General features: G+C 37.9%; 1 protein-coding gene across 2 annotated transcripts in view; it reads right to left on the bottom strand.

Annotated features, from left to right (window-relative positions):
• TBK1 (TANK binding kinase 1) overlaps positions 1-24,570 on the bottom strand; it is a 30,849-nt gene extending 6,279 nt beyond the window's left edge. Inside the window, exons 1-16 of one of the 2 annotated variants that reach the window (XM_086748717.1) lie at positions 24,532-24,570; positions 20,356-20,476; positions 18,447-18,587; positions 17,506-17,635; positions 16,708-16,889; positions 15,733-15,893; positions 13,668-13,778; positions 11,715-11,894; positions 9,797-9,993; positions 7,588-7,646; positions 5,740-5,831; positions 5,205-5,306; positions 2,350-2,428; positions 1,608-1,729; positions 1,404-1,480; positions 1,007-1,046 (exon numbers count right to left, since the gene is read on the bottom strand). In XM_086748717.1, coding sequence (XP_086604843.1) covers positions 1,007-1,046; positions 1,404-1,480; positions 1,608-1,729; positions 2,350-2,428; positions 5,205-5,306; positions 5,740-5,831; positions 7,588-7,646; positions 9,797-9,993; positions 11,715-11,894; positions 13,668-13,778; positions 15,733-15,893; positions 16,708-16,889; positions 17,506-17,635; positions 18,447-18,587; positions 20,356-20,442 — 1,760 coding nt within the window. In that variant the 5' untranslated portion in view covers positions 20,443-20,476; positions 24,532-24,570. The remainder of the gene's footprint in view (positions 1-1,006; positions 1,047-1,403; positions 1,481-1,607; positions 1,730-2,349; positions 2,429-5,204; positions 5,307-5,739; positions 5,832-7,587; positions 7,647-9,796; positions 9,994-11,714; positions 11,895-13,667; positions 13,779-15,732; positions 15,894-16,707; positions 16,890-17,505; positions 17,636-18,446; positions 18,588-20,355; positions 20,477-24,531) is intronic. The other variant, XR_015258659.1, reaches the window with a different exon arrangement.
• Between the last annotated feature and the right edge of the window lie 2,312 nt (positions 24,571-26,882).

Here is a 26,882-nt window from a genome sequence, read left to right as displayed (position 1 = left end):
TAAGGCAACCTCCCCTCCACCTGGCTGTTGCCCTATTTAGCTTTTGCTATGGGAAAGTCAAGTGGCACAGTTGTGAGAATACCAGTACAGGTGTTAGCCTTCTATCTGTAATTGCCAGTGAAGACACACTACTGGTAGCAACAGCAAGAAATTTTAGAAAATTACAGAAGCAGGTCTAAATTGATGTAGCACTCAGAAAAGTCTACGGAACCACTCGACGAATAACTCAATTACTTAAACACAAGTGTCTAGCATCATTTGAGATGCACAAGGATATCTTGCCCTGCTTCTGACTGTCCATCCAGAAAGGTGCAGGTCTCCCACTTGTCTCGTGTCTTACCTCCCAGTCTCAGAATGTCTCTCGAATACCTTAGGGCAACTTAAATAGTATTAGGTATCTGTGTATGAGGAACCAAATCGATCCTGAGACAAATACGGAAGCACGAGCGGAGCAGCTGTTTGCAGTTCCTCAGGAGTTTGGTCAGTAGAGTCAGTGGAGCCTAACGGGAGTCTAGACACCCAGGTTACATACAGATACTTAATGTGGCCACCTCTCATAAGTGACAATTTCAAACAGGCATAGAGAAGAGCATTAAAAGGTATTTTGCGTACTATAGTTCCTGGAAAAGTAAATAATTCTAGAATTTAATTCAGCTAGCCTGTATTTTATTCATCTGTAGAAAATTATCTCCACCTTAGTTACAAAGTCACTTTACTCTTACTGAGGGCTTCTTCCTGTAGGACAGTTATGCCCAGATAACAAACAAGTATTTCACATCTATGTTTAGGTCTATCAGTGAAGGAACTCCACTGCCAGAAAGTACCTCATTATCATATGCTGGCACCCCTATATATTTAAGATATTTAAAGGAATTTTTTTTTTTAAGAAGCAATCCTAAAGAGATTGTAAGTTGCAACAAAAATCAACAGAAGAGGTTATTGGCAAGGGCACCTGAAGGACCTGAAAGCAATCATGCTATTTCCCAAAGGTAACTTCAAAACTTACTTGTCAAACTTGTGAATTTGTTCTTCATTATAAGGAAGCCCTAGGGATCAGAGCAGATGACAGACATTACCAGTTTAATTCTGTTAGCTGTATTTATGTAAAACTCCACTAAATTTACCCATTTCCTATATGGTTTCCTTCTCCTATCCTGATAGGTGAAAGTGGTCATTTACTTTTTTTTCCTCCTCTTCAGTCTTGCAATTCAAATTTATAAGATTAATAGTGGTGTTTCATTCATATGGGCTTTAAAACAGTACCTCACAAAGACAGACCTACAGACATATTCACTGTTGCTGACTAATTCTCCATTCCTACCAAAAATATCCTAGTAGAACAAGGACTGACCTGTCCTTTACATTACAGTTTATGTTAAAAGTGCATCAAGTAAGTTACTTACTTCGTTCTGCTTTGTCTTTTTTGAACTGATAATAAATATCTGTGATGGAACATAGCAGCGCCTGCAGCCTTTCTGGACTAGAGTCACAAAAGGAAGAAAATCAGATATTTTATATATAAACTTAAATACCTAGTAATGAGTTCTATGAACTACAACTTAATGTAGAATTCAATACATATTAAAACAATTAATACAATTACTCACTTTCTGTCTTTTGGATGCATGCCTTCCTGATTTGCCCAGGTGTCAGCCAGTAAACCACCAGGAGAAAGTTTGGTTTTGATATCTTGAAGACTGGTTTCTATTGTGCCCTGAGAGCTGGATAGCTATGTAAGAATAAGAAAATTCAATCTTAAACACTGGGTAAAGTGAAAAATTACTTGAGGTGGAAACAAGACTGAGCACATTAATACCATAGACCCATTTGTTTCACTGACCTTCATTAAAGAAATATGCCCAATTGTCTGCCTAGGCTTTTCTAAAAGCAGATAAAACATGGTATTACTAAAGAAAGAATCATCTTTGATACTGGCATTTCTGTTAATATTTATTTTCTTTCAACAATAAGTTTTACCTTTCATGTATTCCCTATTTACTTCTACACTTGCAGCAAAGTAGTTTAAAATTCTTTAAGGAAAGGGAAAAAAAACTTCACAGCAAAATATATTTTGTGATTATAATTTTTTACTTGAGTATGTTAGAAAATGAGACTGTATTTTCAGGAACTACTTATTATTTTCACTGCACTTGGGTAATAGAAGGATTTACTCTGTTTTCAAGAAGATATTCACATCTCAGTACGTGCATTTTAACAACCTTTGGCAGTCTAGAAATTACTTTGAAAATTCAGAGTTGTTATTCACAGAAAAACTTGTGTTATCATGTATTTGGCTTCTGCTTTAGAAACACCATTTTGAAAATGATACAGGCTTTGTAAGATACTTACACGCAACATCTTTGTATGTATCTCTGAAATTTCATCCACTTCTGATGCTTCCAAGTTGATCTGCATCAAATTCTCATATCTGACCCACAGGAAAAAAAAAGCATAGTTAAAAAAGAAAATAAACAAGCAGTGAATACACTAAAAATATTCCTTGAATCTGGAGATTAACAATAACTACCTTTTCTTTTATATGAAATACAGGATCTGTCAAACAGCAACCATGAAACACTGAGAACCTTAAGTGGCCATTAATAATGGAAACATTTTAATTACAAACAAAAAAAAAAATCATTGAATTTTTTTCCCTACATTTGAACTGTCAAAAAGAAGTTTAAAGCTTCCATTCCTGAATTCTGTATTCTATTCTCATTACTTGTACTCAACAGGCAGTGGAAAAGTATTTTCTCTCATCAAATAATTTTTAAAAGGTTACCAAACTAAAGTTACATGAAGTAGTCAATGACATAGAACAAACTAATATTTCAGTACACCAAAATGCTCTTCTGTGGAAACTTACTGGGCAGGCTGAATCACCAAAACCTTGGGTTGGCTGAGTTATCAAAACCTTAAAGGCTGGGTTAGTAGCACCACCTGTTCATATTGGTACTTGCCATATGACCACAGCTCAAGTGCCAAATAAATAATTCAGGATGATATTTTTCCTTTTGAGTGTCAGGAACATTTTATTTTTAAAAACACCATCAAAACCAACTCAGCTGCTTTCAAAAAATACATACTTTGCTCAAGTTCGATATTTTGTTTACTTTTTCAAAAAAAAGCTTTGCATTGTCATGCTTTGAAGTATAGCCTTGAAAAGGAAGGACCAACAAAAGGATGTCCTTTGCTAACTCCATAAAAGTCTTCTGAAGTCAAATAAACTTCATAAAGGCCAAAAGACCACGTGCAAACACATAGCAAATTTCTGTTCACATGACAACTACTTCAGTTTGCAAGTGAACACAACTTTTATTCACAAAAAAACCTGTGTTATCATATATTTGGCCTTTTTTTTTTCTTTTCTTTTTTTTTTCCTTTCAATTTTTCAGCAATTGCTGCCCTAAGATACTGCTGAATGCTCTACAGTCACAAATCAGAACCTTAAGTGGCTTCTTCTGAGCTCTAAGTGACTTCCTTCTGTGGGGATGTGGCAGAATCATGAAAAAGTAATCTCAACCAAATACCGAGTGAACAAGGACCAGTCCTGTCAACTAGTGTAAACTGGCTGGATTACAGCCTTAATGATTTGTAACTAGGCTACACAAGTATCACAGGTATACTACTATATTGCTAGTTATAAAATTTTTAAGTTTCACTGTTTGTTTGGGGTTTTTTTTGTTTGTTTGTGTTTTGTTTTGTTTTTAAAACAAGTACAGGTGTATCAGTTTGTATGTGTTTGGCATGCACACAGCAACTCTGACAAATCCTTGGGTACCCATAGTTACTACATACCTGCTGTTCAATTTGCACACGCATAGCAGCTCCAGTGTGGCTTATATCTATCTATTCTTAAGTCTACTCTGCAAACCCAATGGCTCTACATGTGTTCTTTAATCATCTCGTGGGCATGTACATTTTCAAAGCAGCCTGGAAGCAAGTTTAGAGAATCCTACAACCAATACAGCATTTGGAGGAGACTTGGAGTAGGTTGAATAGGGAAACAACTACCCATAGGAGAATCCTATAACAGCTAAGGTTTAAAGTTTGTATCAGACTGCATAAGAATAACACACCTTAAAGACAAAGTTAATTCTCGTTTGTGGAAAGACTGAACAAAACACTGCAAGGACACTTTAAAAGTGGAAAGGAATGTGATTGGACATCGAGTGGGACTCAGAGATGAAAGAAAGATTGGGAGAGAAAAAAAAAAAAGAAAATTGGAGGGAGAATTCAACAGTGCAATCTCATCTCCTACAGACAGCACTTGACTGAAAGAGGTAGGACAGAAGAGTCTGACCACTGGTAAACATTTCCTTCCTTGGAATGGAAGACAAGGGAAATAAGGGTCTTCTGCTGTCTTTGAAACCTGGAAGTCTCCTATGCTAAAAGATAAGAAGCAACTGAAGAATTGTAATAAATTCTGTCAGCTTTAAAGAAAGAGCTCTAAAAAACTTCCTACTATATAGATCTAAATGGGTACATATGGGCAACAGTGAGATTCTGCGATGCAGACCTCTTGCATATAAATTAACTAAAATAGACAAAAACAACATAAGAGTCAGGCACTTGAAAAAATGACAAAAGTAGAATTTCCTGTGCAGTTTACTTTTGGCATCCCTATGTGCACGCACTGTGACCTACTGATATCTTAATGCAGCTTTGGTTTCTTGGTTGGTGGTTTGTGTTGGTTTTTTTTTTTTTTTTCCCCAGCTGCTCTATGTTCTATTTCAAAATTAAAATTCTTTCCATGCAGAAAATGCTATGGTCTTAAAGCTGTGAAAGGGACAATATTTAAAGTCATCCTTAATAAATACACACAAGAAAACTCTGTGACAAAAGCACTAAAGCACTTATGAAAAGAAAGCTTCTCAATTCTTTGTTCAGGCTTTACTATAGCATCTAAAGTCAACAATAGCAAATGAGCTAAGTCAGAGAAGAAATAAGAAAAAGAATACATACAATTACTATTAAATAGTAATTACTTGTTTCCTCTAGGTTAAAGAGCAAAATTAACACTCTAATTTGAGTAAAGCATATTACTAAATCTGCTTAAGTCAACTCACTGCCATCAGCAAATCCATGCCAATTCAAATTTAATTTTTATGTGCAAAAACTCTGTAAATAAACATAACTTAAAATACTGCTGTCAAAGATGATAATGAAAAAATCAACGCATCCAGTTTAGTGCTTCTACTTACATTTTCTCAGCTTTCTCAATGTTTCTGCTGCAGAAATCCAGCCTGATGACAACCTCTGTCTTTTTATGAACCATTTCATTGTAATCATCCTTGATTATTTCACTAAAAAAAGTGAAGCATTAGTCTATAACAAAAGAATTCAACTGCCATCTTACCAATCAGTAATATAATATACCTACAGTAATAACTGCTAGTAAGAATTGCTTTCAGTTAGGATACATTAGTATAATACTCATCTAAAGCTGTCTTGTGCATGCTGCTCAATTGTACCCGCATGTTACCAGAGGTCACACTTAAATTATCCACAGAAAAAAAAGTGAAATTTTAAATATCTGAACTTTATTGTCAGAAAAAAAAAAAAAAGAATTTTGTTTCCTTAATGACAGAAAGAAGGAAAAAATTCAGAAAGCCTATTCATACTCAAAGAGTAAAGAAAACCTCCCAAGATACTGGGAGATCACAGAATTATGTATGGATACTCAAGGTGTATCTCAATTAAAGAAAAAAGTGCAATGAAATTCAATCAATTGCTTACATTAGCCATCGTATTCCTTTTCGCATCAGCTCCTGGTAAAGTAGCAAAGAACTGGCAACTCTACAGGCATAACATACGATACCTGTTACTGCCTGGTGGAAAAAACACACAACATTAGTACTAATCTGGCATTCTCTTTAACAATTGTTTCAAGTCAGTTAATCACAACAAAGCAACACAGATTAATAAAAGAAACAATATGAAGATGGTAGTTTAAAATGCATAACTTTGCCCAAACTTTAGTCAGGAGATAACCAAACACTCATTATGGAGGCAGAGCGAAACATGGTAGTGAGTTTTTCCAGTTATGCTGAAATATCTGTTAGGGATGAAAATAAGTCTCTAATAAACAAAAATGACACCACTTACTCTCAGGATTTACTTTAATTTCTGTAAAGTCACAAGTATGTTTCTTCAGTAGTTTAAGAATTAATCATATACATCAAAAGAAACTTGTAAAAAATTACACATTTCGAAATTCTAAGGCTAGGGACTCATTTAATTCACCTAATTCCACTTACAAGTTTGCTGCACACCCATGGTTTAGCCCCAGTCAGCAACCACACAGCTGCTCACTCACCCTCCCCCCCCCTTCCCACACAGGTGGGATGAGGGAGAAAATTAGAAAGGTAAAAGTAAAAAACCTTATGGGTTGAGATAAGATCAGTTTAATGATTGAAATAAAATAATAATAAATTACTGTAATGAAAAGGAAAACAACAGAGAGAAACAAAACCCAAGAAAAACAAGTGATGCAAGGGCTAACCACCTGCTGACTGACACCCAGCCAGTCCCCTATGCAGTCACTGCTGCCCCCTCGCCAACTCCCCCCAGTTTATATGCTGAGCGTGCTGTCAGATGGTATGGAATACTGCTTTGGCCAGTTTAGGTCAGCTGTCCTGGCTGTGCCCCTTCCCGGCTTCGTGTGTACCTCCAGCCTTCTCGCTAGCAGGGCATGAGAAGCTGAAAAGTCCTTGACTTCGTGTAAGGACTACTTAGCAACAACTGAAATATCAGTGTGTTATCAACATTATTCTCAGACTAAATCCAAAAGATAGCACTATACCAGCTACTAGGAAGAAAATTAACTATCTCAGCCAAAAACAGGACACTGCGTTACTTAGAACTCTGAGCAAAGTTTCAGAAATTATAATTTACGATATTTTAAATAATTAATATCAACTGATTACTTTCTGTTTATTAATTTTAAAGACTTCTGGTATTGAAAGAGACATATGCTTTCAGGATACCATGCCTGAATACAAGACTCCTGAGCAGCCAGGATTTTATAGCCATAGTATAAATGGTGGTCACAAAGCACAGCAATGCATACAACTCGGTAGTTTTAGAAAAATGACCAAAAGAATTAAACATCCTCTCCTTGTCTCCCACAGATTCAGAAAATTCGCAAGAAAGGAAACAGAAATTCCACTCTCCTGCAGAGTCCCAGAGACTCCTCTCTATTGAGAGAAAGATTAAAGTTATTTTTCTTATGTTAAGCTTTGCACCATCCCAGGGGATTTATGACTTTCCTAGCTAACTTCAGGACTCTAAAGTGGTAGGCTCCTTTCCCCCCATCACTGAATTATACAGTAACAAACTTGGACTTTAGAAGGCTGGGTTTTGTTTTTTTTTTCTTTTTAAAAGTATACAGATATATTTTGTATACAAAGTATGACTGTAATATACTTTTGAAACCCTTGTTAACAAATACATTTCTGTCAATCAGAATCCTCACTAGCATATTAAAAGTAGTTTCATTAACATAATTCATCTGAAAATCAAGTAGCTTTCACTTCAGTATCATTATCTGAGACAAGTATTTAAATTAAAATCATAATTACTCACTTTAGCCATACTGGCATCTCCATCCAAGTCGTAACGTTGATGTACTTTAGGAAGTAAAACTGAAACACGGGGGAAAAAAAAAAAAAAAAGTATTTTCTTATTTTCCATAAGAGACTTCAACAGTCTTAAAATAAGATACACTAGTGTATGTTTTAGAAATTTTAATTACTAAAATTCAACAACACAAATGAGAAGTCAGGAATGTAAGAAGCATCCCATTTTGTTCTACTACCTAGAATACCTCTATACAAAAAAGCATTACTGGTTATCACTCAGCTCAGTCTATTCCCACAGCTGCCAATAGCAGTGGCTTGGGAAAGTATAGAACAGGGCAAAATTTAATTCCCTCTCAGATTCTCCCAGCTTCCAACAATCTGTGGTTCAAGGACTTCCTCAGATACAGTGAAACTTGTGTTTAATAAAAGCCTTGATAGATTTTTTTTTTTCCTTCCATTAATTTAATGGAAGCTTTCTGAACCAATTAAAACCTTCAGCATTCCCATCCTACAGGAAAAGTTTGCAGCCTAAGTACACTTTCTGTGATGCAAGTATCACATATACAGGTTCAAAAGTCAATATGACAACTGGATTTGGTATTTCATGGTTCATCTAGTAGAAGAGAAAGTAAACAGTTCCTATCTGGTGCTCAGATGCCTATGAAAACTGCACAGCCCTCTTCCTCTTCTCCAATTCCCTATCATCTTTCTCAGCTGAAAATTTCTAGTCTATTCTATCAGTCCTTTCACCATCCTTGCTGCTTTTCTCAGAACATGTTTTAGTGCTTCTATACCCAACTGGAAAGAGGAGGGAAGAGGGCCTAGACCTGTCCAGAAACTCAAAGGTCAAAGGAAAGGAATGTAGTAAGTCTATGCAGAGGGATTACAATGTTTTGGGGTTTGGTTTTTTTTGTTTGTTTTTTGTTGTTTTGTTTTGTTTTTTCTTCCAATTGAACATTCTTAACTTTCCACTTGCTGTTTTGGCTGGAGTTACCTAGTAAAACTCCAAGATCTTTTTCCTGAATGGCAAGGCAGAGTCCTTCCTTAAGTTCAGACTGCTTCCTCTCCCCACTCTGTACACTGTTTTTATGGGATCTGCACGGATTTCCATCTAACCTGTTTATTCCAAGCTTTTTAATATCACATGGTTCTCATGCATACCTTCAAAACCAGCCTTTGTCTTAAATGCTTTAAATAACTTGGTATCTTCAGCAAACTGTCCTTTACATTCTTTTGCAGATTCATTTTTGAACATGCTGCACAGCACAGATTTAATGTAGGTCTCCACTAACAATCTCTCTCTGCTCTGAAAGCCAACCACTTATTTCTGTTCTTCAACCCTGTGTTTGCCCACATGGGTGACTGTTCCCTCTAACCTCACGGCTGCTTTGTTTCATTGAGAGTCTTAAGGGCAGAACTTAATCAAATAGCTTTTTAAAATCCAGGGTAGGTTCTATGAGCTGAATCTCTGTTGTTCTCATGCTCATTGACTCCTTCAGAAAGCTCTCACGCAATATAAAGGTCCTGTCAATCCTTCCACAAACAGCTCACCTACTCATACGCTTCAGCACCTCAGTGTGAGTGCCAGCTGGCCCAAGCAGTCAGTATATGGGACATATGATAAAAGTAACACTGATCTCTCAACTGAAGGCACGTCCTCCAGCTGATTATTTATTATAAAGGGCCCTGGCACAGGGCCCACTATAAGCCTCTCAATGATAAACAGAAATGCAAAAACTTTTTTTTTTTTCTGTTATGGTACTACCTTATCTTCTAAGCAAGAGTAAGTTGCTAAGACCTTCTCTGTCAACTGAAAGACTAAGCACATTCACAAAAAAAAAAGCAAAACTTGAATTTCCACTTAGTGAGTAATGCAACAAAAGAACTAGCTTTGAATTACATCCTATAATGTTCCTTTCTACTTGTTAAAAGTGTCACATTTCAAAAAAATTCAGAACTCCATACGCACCACTACATCTTAACACACAAATGCTCAGGTTCATAGCACTAGGAACATTACAAGCAGCTACTGCTTCTGTAAAAATATGCTGGATACTCAGCATTTCTGAAAAAAATTGGACTGCACACTGAGTACTTCAGGTATCAACAGAGAAAATTTTCAAACACTATTTCTAAGACATAAAACGGTAATTAATTAACCCAAACTATTTAGAAAGAATAGCTATAAGGAAGGGGAAATGACTTTCATATACCTTCTTCATAGATTAATCCAACAATGCTCACAGCCTCCCTGCTTACTACAAAGATAGGATTCTCCTCAGTAGTTCTGGGGAAGTGCTGCGCCAATCTGCCAGGCTCTAGCATTAAACGCCGACCTTCATATATCAGTTCTTGATTCTGAGATGGTATTTTTGTCTGTTTGTAGACCAACTCATGAAATATAGCAGCTCTGTAATACAAACAATATATTCACTAGTAGTTAGACTCAATATAATAGTTCAACAATTTGATTTTGTATTAAATAAAAATCCTTTTTACTTCTGATTAATCAAGAACTAGTTTTACACATAAAACATTTGACTTCTAAGCAGAATAAAAAAGCAGCACACTGCCTAAGGCTCCAGTTTGCTCTGTTACAAAAATAAATGCTATTTCCTGCAAAATATCAAACTTCCCATTCTACCTCTGATTTTTCACCAAAGCACGTCTGTGTAAACAAACCTGCTTTGGCCTGAAGTCTGAAGGTCAGTAAAAACAGGCAACACCAGATGAGAGGAAGGAAGCATACTTTAGTTTTCTCAGGCACACCCACTTCTTCAAATGAGATGGATGGTCTCTCCAAGAGAAAAGTCTGGTGTTTTACACGTCAAAAAACACACACCTTAAATTCAGCCTGTAAGCTAACAGATGGTCAGATTATCTCCTACAACAGGAGTGATAAGGAAGACCAAAAACACTTTGGTATTTTATTTCCAGCAATCAATGAATACAAGGCATAAGAATTTATAACAAACCTCTTCTCCCACTGCCCACCCCACCTCCACCAAAAAAAAAAAGTCAACAATAAAAAAAAAACTAACAGGAAGAACCAATTTGCTTTTTGTGCAGCACTAGTACGCTGATGCTTCTTAATACTACAGCTAGTATATAAATTGTCATAAAGTGTAAATAATAATAGAATATATTTAAAGAATAAAGTACAAACAGCAGTTTGAGCTACAAACAAGATTTCTCTGAAAAAAAAAAAAAAAACAAACCAGTATTTGGGCTTTCTCAAAATACAAATTACAGAATAGAAAAGAAAAACTGGAAAAGGCCAGAACTGTATTTGATGAAATAACTGTATCTGTTCGCATATTAGAGAATAACACATAGTCTGTACTACCTATAATTAAGCAAAGAAAAGGCATTTATTTTTGTATCAAACTATAAACCAGATTTTACAGCTTTTAACATCAGCACTTAATGACCATAAAGTGAACTCCATGTAACTAAGGATCCTAAATTGTACCAGTTACAACTTCAGAACTCTTGTGAGAGTTTTATGTCAGACATAGATTACGCGCACATTTTGTATTCTTGAGGTTAAGATAAGAAAAGTGAGAGTTGCACACAGCCTCTGGAAAACTACTTTGTAAATAAGTAACATATACAAATGTGGGATGAGTTGGTATCCATTATGAACACAGACACACTGTAACACGCCAAGAATTAAGTCTGTGTTCTGTCACTGATTAAAACCAAGTTTAAGATCAGTTGATTTGACCTTCATTTTTTACAATGAGGGCGGTGGAACGCTGGAACAGGTTGCCCAGAGAGGTGGTGGATGCCCCATCCCTGGAAACATTCATGGCCAGGTTGGATGGGGTTCTGAGCAACTTGATCTGGTTGGAAATGTCCCTGCTCCTTGCAGGGAGGTTGGACTACGTGACCTTTGAAGGTCCCTTCCAACCCTAACCATTCTATGACTCAGTGATTTTATTTTTATTAGAAATATTTTACAGTCAACATGCTTCTAAGCACTGTGACTACACAGGAGAATTACAAGCTTTCACTTCCTCAGATAAACTGCCAAGGAAAGGCTACTGAACTTCAAACAGTAGTGACCTGAGGTCACAGTACTGTTTGCCTGAATAAGAGTGGAGTAATGAAAATAGAGGGAACACTTACGTATTGTAGCTGTGAATATAAACTTTGTGCAAGGTCATCTGCTGTAGTGAAAAGATGTGGATTATGATTCGGTGCAGTATGTCACTCGTCTCTGCAAAGAACTGGTCAAATCCCCAGCATTTTTCCTGGTCTCCTTCAAGAATATTCGCAAGGACAGGTGTGAGCAGTACTTGCAGACCCCTAGAGGACACCAGGAAGAGATAAGACAAGTTGGATCTATTTGGATCTTTTCACATTGTAACCAGTTGCAATACTTCATTGGACCTGTCTCATGAATGCAGATCTACTATACCTTGAAGAATACCCTAGTGCTTTTTTTTTTCCTCTACTAAACAACAAAATGTTCAATGGTAATGTCCGTTGTTTTTCATTATTCCAAATACTTTACCTCTTTCCTTTTTAGGCTCAGCTACCAAATATTTTTTCCTTGCTATTTGACTGATTTCACAAGTACTGGGAAAATGGCATGCCATTTTAAAAGTCTACATTGTAGAGCTAAGGTCACCTTCTACCACTGCTGCGCAGTAGTCTTTTACCCAGCTCACCCCACACACTTATCACTTTCAAGGAAGCTACTGCCATTTATGGTTTGCTGGCTGAGCTGCCTATGTGAGCACACTGTGTTGCTTTCAATCAAATTCAGCTGAGTTAGTAAAGACTCATTATTTAAATTGTCAACACTAACATAATTCATCCTGATTGAGATGGGGCTAAATAAGTGCTCCATACACGCAGCTCAACTGCTGCAATGAAAAATCTGCAACTATTGCCTTACAGTCATCACTATTCTAAAAGAAAGGCCAGCTGAAATTTCTTGTATTTCTATTTTGAGAATCTGAATTGCAAGGAACTTTATGGATCCTACTCCTGTGTTATCATGAACAACTTCTTCAAAGTTTTAACAATACATACATGTCAAACTTGAATCCAGAAGTAAAACTGGTAATGTTTTGCAGCAAGCTCTGGTGGCTTACAAGTACACCGAAAGCCCCCTTAGAGGTCAGTGGATGCTGTGCTCAAACTCACTTTAGTACTAAATTTATAACAGTAAATACTGTTTAAATGCTACTGGGAAATATTACTGTAAACAGATGTTTAATGAAAAAATCTGCTTTCTTTATTATTTAAAGTACTTTAATTGTATGGAGTAAGCAGAGGAAATCACTGAGCAGTAATGAAAATACATATAAATTGCAAGTTCTGCACACTATAAACTAATGAATTGATATAAGCCACTTTCACTGTATGCCCCTTATGGGTCTATGTATTTGGCTCTCTGAAAAGTTTATTTCTAGAGTCTTAACAGAATTATTTATTTATCCCTTTACCATGAAAGAGTATTAAATTAAAAGTACTGAAGAAGTCTTAGGAAGATAAATAGGTAAATGGATTATGGGAGGTGAGGTGTTTTTAAGATCTTATTGAGATCAGATCTTCCATGGCTCTTCCTATTGAGTATTATGAAATAAGCAAAAATATGATGATAAAAAAACTTACAAAATATTATAAGAATATGTCAAATATGCTAACGTGAATTGTCTTCTGGCAAAAAATGCAAGTCTCTGAACTGTCTTTCCTTACAATTTCCTTCTTACTGCCTAATCTTCGTAATGTCTGAAGTCACATTCTTGCAAGAAAGGGTAGCCCTCAATTCAAAGTTTATTAAATCTTCACACTTCTTCCTGCGAGTGGAGAAAATACAGTCATGATCTTTCTTCTATGCATACCACTTCAGATTCTCAGGTGCTCATTTGTAAATTAGCAGTTATAAAACTATTTGGACAGATGGGAAGAAAAAACACTTGATAACCTAATAATAGACAGTACCGATCTACTGGAGAGTTCAAAGAAAACAACTGCCAGATCTCCGTTCCAAACACCCAGTCCTGGGAGAATAATTGGAAAAGCCCTATCAAGCAGCACTGAAACACTTTGTGAGAAGTCTAAACTTACTTTGAAAGACTACATGAAACAGGCATCTCCCAGCTCCACTCAATTGGTCCATTTTCTGCTTTCTGTATTCCAGAAATAGCACCAGAAGGCTTTCCAGTGATTATTTTATACCTGCAATACATTATAAAAACAATAGACTTCAACTACTACCTCTTATACATACATAGGTCTAGTAACTAATTCTCAAAGAGGTTTCAATAACATAAAATGAAAAAACAGGTTGGCCTAAATTTGTAGGTGGTGCAATACTTAGGAAGCTTCACTTACAATCTGACAGAGAGCAGTGCTAAAATAGTAAACAATGAAAAGGAAACACTTCCAGCTATGTTGGAGAAGCAACTTCGTCTACCTCAGATTTGGTAAAATTTAAAAGAGACTTCAGGCATCACTGAAGGAAGCTGAATTTTTTTCAGAAGTGTTAATTAATCAAAGTCATATTTTCAAAGCAGTTCAACTTAAGCATTTACATTACTAACTTCTAGTACATTCCATGGGAAAATACAACATTTAGCCACCACAAAGTCACTTGGGGATAAAGAAGGAACAGAAGGTGGGCTTTGAGAAGTTACTTTAACTTGGAAACATCTAACAATTTGGATACAATTTGGCATTGTCTAACTTTGGACTGAACAGGCTAGTGTTTCTCAAATTTCTCATGAAACGAATCATGATTGATAGGCTTTTTGCAACAGAAAATTCCAGTTGTGCTTTCTCTCTCTGGAGGACAACATACATACAAAACATATGTTCCTTGCTTATCTTGCAAGTAGATACAATAACAGCAACACCTGTGGGACAATCACAGGATGGAGAGTTCCTTAAATTAAGAAAACGGGAGTCAGCTTTGCAAGGAGTACCAGAACACAGATGTTATTGACCTATCAGAGTTCCCAAGTACCACCTTGCTTTATTTTTTAAATGCAACACACAAAACAACAACAAAATAGAACTAGACTAAGATGAAACAGGAATCAGTTCCAACCAGGACATCATAGACATAACTTCTGTTTCCCATTCAGGAGCAACCCCTGTTATCTTCAGCCACGGTCCACGACTCTGCTACTCAAAAAATGTCAGTCTCATGGATAGTGCATGCATTTCAAGACTGCCTGGGAAGACAATCATTTAAAGGAGAACAAAAATTTGCAGCACTGAAAACCCACTTCAGAATACTGTAACTTTGCCTGAATATCCACCACACTGCAACAGAACAGCCTAGAGCCATGGTGAAGGAAAGATGTGTGGAAAAACATAAGCATTTGCGGGGAGCTCTGACACTTAATTCAAGTCTTAAGGTGCCACACAGTAAAATCCTTGTTGAAGCAGAATGTTTATACTGGTTTTGGCTGTGATACACTTAATTTTCTTCATAGTAGCTCATATAGTGCTGTGTTTTGGATTTGTGACCAAAGACAGTGTTGATAATACATGGATGTTTTAGCCATGATGAGCAGTGCTTACACAGCATCAAGACCTTTTCTACTTCTCACACTGCCCCATCAGTGAGTAGGCTGGGGCAGGGCAAGAAGTTGGAAGGGGACACAGCCAAGAAAGCTGACCCAAAGGGATATTCCACACCATATGACATCATATTCAGCAATAAAGGCTGGGGGGGGAAATTTGTCAGGGTGGCAGTTGTTCAAGGACTGACTAAGGATCAGTTGGCTGGTGGTGAGCAGCTGAGGTTTTTTTTTTTTGCATCATTTGTTCTTCTTGGTTGTGTTTGCCTTTGGGTTTAGGGGTAGGGAGTTTTTGCAAGTTGGCTTTTTTTTGTTTTGTTTTGCTTTTTTTTACTTATTAAACTGTCTTTATCTCAACCCACGAGTTTTTGTGCTTTTACCCTTCCAACTCTCTTCCCCATCCCACTGTGGGGGAGTGAGCGAACAGCTGTGTGGTGCTTAGCTGCCTACTGGGGTTAAACCATAACAAAGTTAAAGAATGTTTTTCCTTAAATATTTTCAGTATTTTAATGTCTACTGTATGCATGTAGGATTTCTTGCTACAAAGCGTTTCATGGATTGACTTAATTTACAAACGGATAAAATTCTCCTTCTAAATTACCTACATCACTTCCTTGTTTCTACGAGGTCCTTCAAAAGGTCGGAAAGGCAAACTCCCTGTTGCAGCATGGTAAAAAGTCACTCCTATGCTCCACAGATCAACAGTTGCTCCATACTTTTTCTGATGCTCTTTCCTCAAAACTGCTCGCTCATACATATCAGGATGCTAACGGGGGTTGGGGGGGAGAAAAGGAAAAAGTTAGAATTGCTTGATGAACGATATAAAGAACCAAACCCCAATCTATCATTTCACAGCAAGTAAATTTGTCATTCTAAACTTTCAGCTCTTTAATCAAAAAGCAAAGTCAGCTTGTACCTTAGAATTTGCTTAAGTTACTCTGACAGAATATCAAAAAAGTGTTTCTAGGTACGATAGCCACTTTTATTAAAGGGTTGCAAATACTATTTTAAAATTTAGCTAAAGATTGACTACTAGAATGAAACACCACTGAAGAAGAGGAGAAAAACAGTATTCCTCCAGATGATTTTGAAACAACAGAAACCAAACTGGAAAAAGATCCACAGCAGAGGAGAATACTAGTTATGATACTACATGTGGGAAAATATGGCAGGAAGAAAATTATGCCCCAAATGCTTGTATTGATGCTTCTCTGCCTGTCTCTCTCTGGTTAACTAAGATGTCAAGTGAATCTTAACTACACCTAACATAATCCAAGTGGTTCAAATACAAAATGAAAAATATCTACAGAGATAAAGGCACAGATGCTCATAACTAAAATATTGTTGTTGTTCTTTTCACTCAAGGCCAACAGTGGACGTTGGACCTGGAAATTATTTAAAGGCTACTGTGCTCAGATCATCAGAAGAACTAGCATGATCTAGGTGGAAAGTTATAAAAACAATACAAAGGTTTAAATACTAATTCCTAACACTTTGACCTTCACTTATTCAACTCTCATCACAAAAGGCCCCAGGCTTCAAACATTTATTCGACAGAAAGCGAAATCATATGGGCTTACTAAATACTCTTCTGTGCCATAGAGAGAAACAAATTGTTCATCATCCTCAAGTTCTCTTGCAGCACCAAAGTCTGTAAGTTTGTAAACCGACTGACCATCTTCACCGATAACACGCATTATATTCCCTGGTTTGATGTCACGGTGCACTATTCCATTCTCCCGGAGATGATTCATCCCAGCCACTTAAATAAAAAAAAAAAAAAACAAAAAAAAAAACAACCAGAATTTATGTATGCATCTTGACACAGACTGCACAAGCACTGAATTGTAACTGAGGCCAGGAAGATGTACACGTTTACTTTCTCAATGGGAAATGGGAAAGCGAAGGGACACCCAATTAACAGAAAGACCGTGACCAGAGAATGTTCCAAGCATTTGTGCCTTTTTTTTTTTTTTTTCAAACAGCAAAATTATAGTAGTTCTTGCTTTCAGCAAGGTCTTTCCCATAAAGTAATGGAGGAAAATTACATAGCAGGCAGGCATAGGTAAACCTCATTATTTTTCTAATTTACTCTTCTAAGATTAATTATCACTAGAAATCAGTCCAACACGTGAGAAATAAGCTTGAAACAAACAAACAAAAATTATAGCAATGCTTTAAACAGAAACGGCTTCTTAATGCAGCTACCTATACCAACATAGGCATAAATAAAAGACGTGACTCCATATGACCATACTAATTTGTTGAATTAGTTGATAGTCATTCAAATGCCTTGTCACTCGCTGCTTCAAGATAGACAAAACAAGCATGAGTTTGTTTCAGTCAACAAAATAGACTAAAGAGCAAAATCTACATACCCACATCTCTCAAAACAATTAAGAACTCAGACTCTGGCAAACCGAAGGCATTAGACGGCTCCTCTAAAACTGTATATAGACTCCCACATGGACAAAATTCCATAACTAGTACTTTGTGTCTAGTTGTTGTCTGGAAAAAAAAATTAAGAAGATAAGTCTATGACTACTGTGAAAACAATGTCAGAAATTACATAGAATCACAGGATTATAAAAAAGAAAAATAAAATCTGTAGATAGATCATTAATCCCATTCTGGTGATCTTCTCAAAAGAAGTACAGGTGAATTTTTATATTGTTTCATGTATTCTAAAATGGAGAGGGGGCAAAAATAGGAAAGCCTCAAATTCTAGGCACCTAAGAGGGCTGACAGCAATATTGATAGGTGGACAAATGAAAAACTACAACACAGAAGAGCAGAGAGCAGCAATTGTCCCTCTTTCCTCGTTACTAATCTCAGCATTTGGGCAATTTCAACTGACCAGTCTCAGCTTCAGCACAACTACTTCAATTCATACTTACATACAGGTTTACATGTCCTACGTCATTATTTTAGTTGGTTGCAAAGCAAAAGCATAAAGGTTTCAGGATTAATGAAACACCTCCAACTATCAGTATGTATTAAATATTCATACATGTAGACAGCCTCAAAATCCTAATTCAAGATAAAGCTTAGGACAGTGGCTTTTCGAGATGGCTTTGAAGAATCACCATCTGTGCATAAACACTGAAAGCAAGTATATTCTTTCAACAACAACAATAAATAAAAGAAAGAAAACCAAAAAACAATGGTGGTTGAGTTGGAGTATTTGTATCATCATATATGTTACCATTCTTTAAAAATGTAACTTTATGCTCTATAGTTAAGGATAAAGCAAAAGAAAAAAACCAGTTTCTGTGATTACTACCATGCATCTCATATTACAACTACAACAATTCATTACCTCTTCTTCGATAGCAAACAACTTGACAATGTTTTTATGATTTAGTTTCTTCAATACTTCAAACTCTCGCATCTGAACATCCACAGGACGAAGGAAACTTATACTGTTAAATACTTTGACAGCATATAAATCCCCAGTTTTCTGTACAAAACAAACAAAAAATTACTAACCAAATAGAAGCATACTGTTGTAAATGTACACATACCCATTATCCAAGCATTTTGAGATCTTCTGTTGTGCATATCAGCACACACAGATCAGAAATAGTTCAAAATAGTATTTTGTGTTAAGGTGAAAACTAAAATTCTACTAAAAAAAAAATACTCAAGGTTAGATCACAAAATCCAAGTGCTTTTTAAAAACAAGAAGGATTAGCATAAGAAAGGCTATTAATTTAAGAATCATACAAACTTATCTGAAAAATTGTTTTTCAGCAACAGGTAAGCCACTTGCACAAATCAGTAAGAAGCACGCACATATTACAATTGAGAGTCTTGGCTTGCTTAAGTTAAGGGACAACTTTCAGAAGCTGCATGTTGTTCTCTTTTTCTTTATTGTTCTGTTTATACTGATAAAGCAGCATTTCATTCTTTTTTTTTTTCAAAGAAAGCAGTGTTGAGCACTACATACTACTCATGCAAAATCCTGAAGCAATTTAAACCCACATAACAAGGGACAGGACCACAGTCATGAGCTTAATCAGAGACTTAAGTTCTCAAGTGGGACTAAGCCTCAACATGCTCAGGCACCCACAGCACCAGCTGAGACTGCAACTCCTGTCCCTCTTAGGGCAAAGTACCTCCCTGTGTCCATGCTAGGAATAAGCTTACATTAGCAGTCTTGTGTGTGACTGATTCTTTCTAAGAAGAAAAAGCCTTCCTGTGCTTAGACGAGGTGTGTTGTATAGCACACTTCTGTGCACTGCTGGTGGCCAGGTAAAAGTTTTTTCCCATTGACAACAAGCTGCAGGTCACATGCTCAGGCTAGTGAGGGTGATGAGAGGAGCAACCATGAAACTATAAGTTTTGCAGGGGAATCATTCAGAGTTGAAATTCACTCACCCAGAAAAGCACATTAGCTGCTAAATTATTGCTTAGTGTTCCTTCAGAGTTAAACGTGGAGCACAGAAAACACTGTGGCTTATATATAATTTCATACTGACTTCACACAGACCATCATTACTATAAGGGAATGTTACTTTCACAATTAGGCTTATCTTAATTTGTGAGACATACCATGAAATTCATAGGAATGGAATGACCTACACAAGCAAGGTCATTTTAGCCCCTCACTCACAACATACACATCAGTATATCATTTACATGGCAAACCTGCTCAAAGACGTACTATTTTGCACTGAATACTCAAGGTATGTCACCAAGAAGGTGGTATCCTAGACACGTATGAAGCACTGACTTACAAAGATTAACAGCAATTTCATCTGATATGGTAATATGTTAAGAATATTTCACGGTAAAAAAAAAAATAATAAAAATCACAAGAAATGGGCTTTAAAAGAACAGGGGAAAACTATTAAAAGAGAACATAACAAAGACAAAAATAACATATTAGATAATAATAATTATTAAGACTTTTATTCCTATTTAAATTCTTAAGCAAGAAGTATTATTTCCATAAAACTGAAGAATGGAGGAATGAAGAATTAATAACAGTTAATATTTATAAGGACAAATAATATAATATTAAAAACAAATAATCAGAAATAACTGTATATAACTTTAATTCAATGGATGAATATTAAAAATTAAAAACTAAGTATGAACAGTTACAAAGATATATTTGCTTTAGGTCTAAATCTTGAACAGTTTTTCATTGATTTCACGCCGCTATTCATATATGAAAAAATTTCAGTTGTACACGTTACTTGGAATAGTAAATCCTCACAAACCTTATGTCGTCCCCGGAAAACATTTGCAGTAGCTCCCTGTCCTAGAACGTCAGATAACAGCCAGAGGTAATTCGAAGTGCTCTGCATCTTTGCTCTTTGATTAGACAGTTTTGTTTTTCACCTTAAAATCAAAAGGTTAAATATATTGAACTATAATTTAGTAAAATACACAAAAAGGAAATATTTTAATTCGAATGGAAAAAAACCCCAACCCAATCACAACTCCAAAGACGTACAGAAATAATTAAGAACAACCAAGTAGAGAAAGAAGGATGAAACAAAGAAACAAAACCAAGCTCAACAAAACTAATGCCATAGACACAACATCTCTCTGCATTTGAGGTCTCTACTCCCCAAACTTTGTTTGAAAAATTAACTGGAAAAGTGGAAGCCTTATAACCCCTTTTCTGTTATACACAGGTGTTTAAATGATACAGTAACAAAAACTATAGGAACAAGTAAAAAACATGTGCAATGTGCACCAGGTCTTTTGAAAATAAGCAAGACCTGTAACTGAACGCCGTTATTTGGTATATATGCCACAGAACAGACACTAGCGGTGATGGCAGATATGTGTACAGATTTTTCAGACCACTTTGGCTCTGGAAGTTGCACTTCAGCGTAACTGTAAAAAAATTGGACTAAATATTTTAAAATGCTATTTTTACATGAGCTAGATAGAAGTCACAATTGACACAGGTATTTTCAGATACTTGCTAGAACCATCAATCATTACCTGAAGAAATTAAGGGACATTCCTCTCGTTTCTAAAATTTCACATTTCGTATGTCACATCATGTCTACAGAGATGGCCTGGCCTCCCCACACTTCCTGAAATGTACACTGTCAGATACTCAGGTCTTCACAGATTCAAAGGAAAGAGGGGAAAAAAAAACAAAAACAAACCAAACCGAACAACTAAAAAACCATTAGAACTGCCAGATCTCTCCCTCTGCTGAAAAAGCAGGAGCTGCAGGTAAATACCCTTACCTTTCTGGTTTAATTAAAGCAGTGATTTTGCCATTAAATCTAGCAAAAGGCTCCAAGATCAAAGATGTAGCTTCCTGGATCTAAAGACTCTTAAAAGCAAAATGGCAACTGGATCGGGGAAGGTCCTACAGCAGCAGCATTTCCTCATGGCCTGGCAGGCGACCCTGCCTCAGCCTGTCTTAACTGACAAGAAACAGCTAACTGATACTCAAAAGAAACAAAAAAAGCCCTTTCTGTAATTACTGGAAGGGGCGTGACAGAATTTCCTGTGCATGTTTATTATGAGAAGGTGGCTGGCACTTTTTGAGAGCTCCTTTGTGCACAAGATGACACCACCAGAAGCCTCACAGTGTGCCTCTGCACTGCTCCTGACCGTACCCATGCCATGCCACGAAGAGACAGAAATTTTCTCGTGACTTTGAACACACTTCTCTATGCATAGTGACTGCAGATTTCATACTTTCATTTAGCTGCTCGCTCATGTAAGTTGTGGAGTTTCTTGCAAAGCTGTCCCAAAACATCCAGGCAATGACATGTACCATACAGAACACAACACCACAATGCAAAGACCTGACATTACTCCAAACTAAATTCAGAGTCAGGCAGCAACACCATTTAAAAAATCTAGATCAAGTTCTTCATGTCTAGAGAAGGGAAGAAAGGTTTTTATCTCAAATCTGGATGAAAAAAAACCCTAAACCACCACACCCTAAACCCTTACAATTCTCAGTTAACTCTGACAAGACAACTTGCAATAGTAGAGCGAGATAACTTCTCCTAGCTAGCAATTACTGTAGATGCCAAAGAGCTATCTATGATGCAGACACAGAAGGTAAAGAAGGGGTCTGCAAAGAAATGATGCATAGACCACTCTGTAAGCCATTTGAAAAGTCTCTGAATTAAAAAATTCCTCAGAATTAAAACCCTGCTTGTAACAAGTCAGCTGGAATATTAGCAGTAAATAAGTATTGTGTCATTTATTTCAAAGCAACGTTCATAAGACCCATATCAAAAGGCAGAAACATAATGAATCCTTTCTAGGCAGACAGAAAGTGTGCAGAAGGCTCAAAGCAAACAGAATTTCTTCACCGATGTCTATTCAACTACTGAAAATTTTAGCAGCCTGTTAGAGACTGAATTATTACGTTGCCCAAAGGGACAGAGACGAGATCAGCTCTCTTCCTTTACCTTCTTACTTTGAAATTAGATTTGCATGAAGGTCAATGGGTGAAAACAAAACAAAAAGACAGGTCTGTGACAGATGAGCTTGAATATCATTCAACAGATTTTTAAAAAAAGAGCAAGTCACTAATGGGTTCTCAAGATCTCTTTTTTTTTTTTTTCACTTGTAAAACTACAAATACAATCATGCCCATATTAATCCCAGGGTACATACCCAGCACCAAACCAAAGTCAAGTGTTGCACTGTTAAGCTTTTTTGTCAAAATTGTATTTTTATAATAATAACAAAGTCTACACTCTTTTAGCTGAGTCTTCACTTTTAAGGCACAACGTCTCATTCAGCTTTAATTTTAATCTTTAAATTATTGTAATTTAATTCAGTAACTTATATAACATTAGACCTACTTTGATTTAATAACGTTCCCTTCTTGAGACTGATTCAGGACTCATCTTTGCTAAATACTCAACAGGTTTTCTTTTCACTTCTTCCATTATTTTCCTAAATCAACTCATTACGAGTTTCATATTAAAGAAAAAAAAATAAGTCTCTAACTGTACAATTGGTCCTGTCACTAGAATTAATGCTGAACTTTCTTCATATCTCACTGATAGCCATTAGTCTGATACTAGATGAGTAAGAAGTTCCTCATTAGCATTTCAAGGGCTTGGGGGCTACTTCTGGGGGATTTTTAAAAATATTTTTCTCCTTCTGGCGATGCTACTACTTCTTTATTTGTCAGCAGGGGGGGACTGTAATAGAAAAAGGCTGTATTGCTAAAGAGATTTTTTTTTTTTAAACTCCCAGTGCGTTGAAGCAGGAGCTCTGCCTGCTTCCAATTAATACGAAGAAGTCTGCTGTTACCTCAGGCACAAGGGGTAACAGGGGAAGTACCTGCTTTGCCTGCCTAACAGCTACAATGTACAGGTTCACCAGGCAAGTAGGGACAGATGATGAAGTTAAAGCGAAGTCTCTTTCTGTCTACAGGCAAGATCCTATACGCCGCCAAAGCCAACAGGCAAGGTGCTGAGGTTCCGCACAAATGTTATGTTAGCATCATAGAGTCTGGAAAATATGAAGGTTTTATGCTTTCCTGTATGCCCTGTCTTAATGGCTAGAAAATAAGTTTCTCCCCCTGAAGTTCCTCCTTTGTAACCCTGCTTTCTTCACCTAACCCTCTTCCGGGGGTTTCCAGTCCAACACCTAGTATGTGAATGATTGAAATATCCCAGCCTGGGCCACAGAAGTTACCCAGCACAAGGCCCCGCAAAACAAATGCTCCAGCGTCGCTCATTGCCCCCGCTCTCGGCCTTTCCAGTCGGAAAAAGGCTCGGCCTCTGCCAGGGAGGGTGATTCCTGGAAAGCTGTGGAGGGACACAGGCTCAAATCTATGGAGCCCCACACTCAGAAACGTGGGGTATGGAGGCCACAGTACTCGAGCTCATCTCCACAACACAGGACATTCTTCCTGAGGTAAAAGTTTAACAGCTTTCACAACCACGAAGGCAATGCCACCACCCGAGAAAAGCCTTGTACAAACCACTGGCAAACACAGGCTTTGATTGCCTTTTTTTTTTTTTTCCCCTTTCCAATTACAAATGTTATTTTGACGGGTCGCATCATTCATGGCGATAAAAACCACCTCAGACCGGTGGGCAAAGGGACGAGCCCCAGCCACCCCACCGAGGCCGCAGGCCGGCCACTGCCTCGCCCTTCCCGGGCGGGGGCCGCTCTCCGGGGCGGCCTGCACGGCCGTGTCCGCCGCCACTGCCACCGCGACACTCACCGGGAGCTGCCGGCAAGGCCCCGCCGCAGCCTCGGGAAACAGAAACCACCTCGCCTCGGTCGGCGGCGCGTAGGGAGCCGCTTCCCCTCGCCGCCGCCGCCGCCGCGGCGGCGAGGGGAAGCGGCTCCCTACGCGCCGCCACCCGCCCACCTCAGCTCGCCTCCCCCCACACCCTACCCCGCCCTGCCCTGCCCTGCCCACCGACCCCTACCCCACGCACCGAGCCACCTCTCGCCCTGCCTGCCCAGCGCCCCGGCCGCTTCCGGCTTCCTGCAGCGGCGCTGAGGAGGCGGAGCGGCAAGAAGCACCGCCTCGCCGGCCGGTACCGCCTCCGCCGCCCTCCAGCGCTTTCTCGTCTGGACATGGCCGCCGGGGCGCTGAGGGCGGGAGTGGGCTGGCAGGGGCGGGAGTCGCCGCTGCCGCCCAGTTGTATGAGGGAGGGGCCCGCGAAACAGGGAAACATCGAAAAGTGGGAGTAAAATGTTCCTTAAAAATTGTCACTCTGGGTATTTTAGATCGCGTGATGGCCAAAACGAGCTCGGACTGGTGGTTTTTGCCGTGGTGACTTTGGTGGGTTTTTTTTTGCTGCGTGGTTTCGTTCCTTCGCTCCCCGCCTGAGGCAGGGCTGCCGGCCTTCGCCCCGCCCGGTAACCGTTAAAAATGAGGCTTACCTGTGCCGCCCTCGCCTCACCGACGGCTTTTCGAGAGAGATCCAGGATAAATGTTTCCCCATCCCCTGTAATTTATCTCAGTTTCACCCTTTTTAAACATCACGAAGTCTTGGCATTTTTCATGCATTCGTGCTCTCACTTATTTTTTTACTTAAATGCCTTAAAGCAAGGTTCCTTGATAATTTGCCTCTTCCCCCCCCCCTTTTTTTTTTTACTGTCCAGTAATGCTGCTGTTCCAGCAAATCGTCTGTACAGATTTTATAGGGAAAAATACTGATAACTTTATCATTTATGCATAATGTAATTTAGGCATAATTACAGTTGGAAAGAAATATTTTTTTTTCCCCAAAAACTATTCTTTTTTTCATCCTCTGCATTTCCTATTTGGAATTGCCATCTTCCCAAATCTATTCTCTTGAGGAGCTGACACATAAAAGATAGCAACCTTTTGCTTACAGGTTTTGTTTATTATTATTGTCTCACTTAAGCTTTATCACAAGTCCAGACTTTGCTGGTTCACTTCTTATGGGCACTAACTTTGTTCCAAAACTCTGCTTAGCGAAACTGATAAATTGACTTTGATCCATTTTATGCTGTTAATGTAAATGCTTAATTTATATTCCCCATTTTTGGCCATCTGAGCTTTCTTCTGCATTATAGAGGGAACAGTTCCCCATCACATTTGCGTACTGACCTTGGGTCTTTCGCAGGGCTCCTCAGAAGTTATATGGGTTATTTCTGCCACCTCCTCCTCTGCACAGCTTTACAAGCCTTTTTTTTTTTTTTTCCAACAGGTGGATACCCATGAGTCAGCTTTGTCTTCTTCATAAATATTCACCAGATAATTCTTACAGATTTTAGCAAAAGTTCTGTCAAAATCAGGAAAACACTAGTGAACTTTTATTTGTATCTTGAATGTGTACTTTCTTCGCCTTCTGAAAAAAAAAAACCAAGCTGTTGGCTCAGTATGTTGATGCTTTTTGGAATCAGCCATTTTAAACCATAGTCTCATTCAGGCTGGATGGGACTTTGGGAGGTCTCTGGTCCAACATCCTGCTCAAAGCAGGGTCAGCACTGACTTCAGACCAGGTGCTCCAGGAATTAGTTTCGCTCAAGACCTGGAGTATCTCAGCTCCAGTGTCACCCTACCACTGGGTCTGGCTGCTGACTGCTCTCGCTGTGGTTACCAGCCCCTGTGCTTTCCTCAGATCTTAAATTGATGAAGATGATTCATATGGTTCACATGATTCAAATAATCTGGGGTTTTTTTAGGGTATATTTGTAATGTAATCAATGATCCTTATGCAAGGAGGATCTTCTCTAGCCTTTAAATGTTTCACAGTATGAATCACAGGAAAATGGTACATTGACTGTAAAAACAGGAAAAACAGACACCAGAAAGGAAAGTGAAATTACAGCTTCACTCTAGAAATTTTTACTTTGCTTCCTTCCACTTCTTTTCGTTGTATTAGTAAAACTTTTGGTATTCCTTACCTCTCTTGTATTTGGATTCTCATTCCTGTTCACAAATTCAGCAGTCTGTAGCAGTATACTCTTACATCTCTTCACCCTAACAATACGACTATACGGATTGCAGCTAAAGCTGGCAGGTTGCACACAGTCTTCTCACGTATATAGCTGTGGAAGCCAGAATTCAGAAAAGAAAAAGATGCTGGGGGAAAAAAAAGCCAAACTTATTATAGTTTTGGAGCTTTGTTCTAGGAAAATATTCGATAATTTTCACATCCTGAAGTAGCGATGAGGAGAATTAAGTTACAGCACAGCTTCTGAAACACCTGGAAGGGAGATGGATACCATTCTGTGGATGTATTATTGAATAACACAATTTCAGCACTTGCATGGTCAGGGAAATACATGAACAGGAAAAAAGCAAGGCAGC

The sequence above is a fragment of the Chlamydotis macqueenii genome, chromosome 1 (genome assembly GCF_036417535.1).
Source record: "Chlamydotis macqueenii isolate bChlMac1 chromosome 1, bChlMac1.mat, whole genome shotgun sequence".
NCBI lineage: Eukaryota > Metazoa > Chordata > Aves > Otidiformes > Otididae > Chlamydotis > Chlamydotis macqueenii.
The sequence above is the reverse complement of the archived record's forward strand: the minus strand, read 5'-3'. Positions and strand labels throughout refer to the sequence as shown.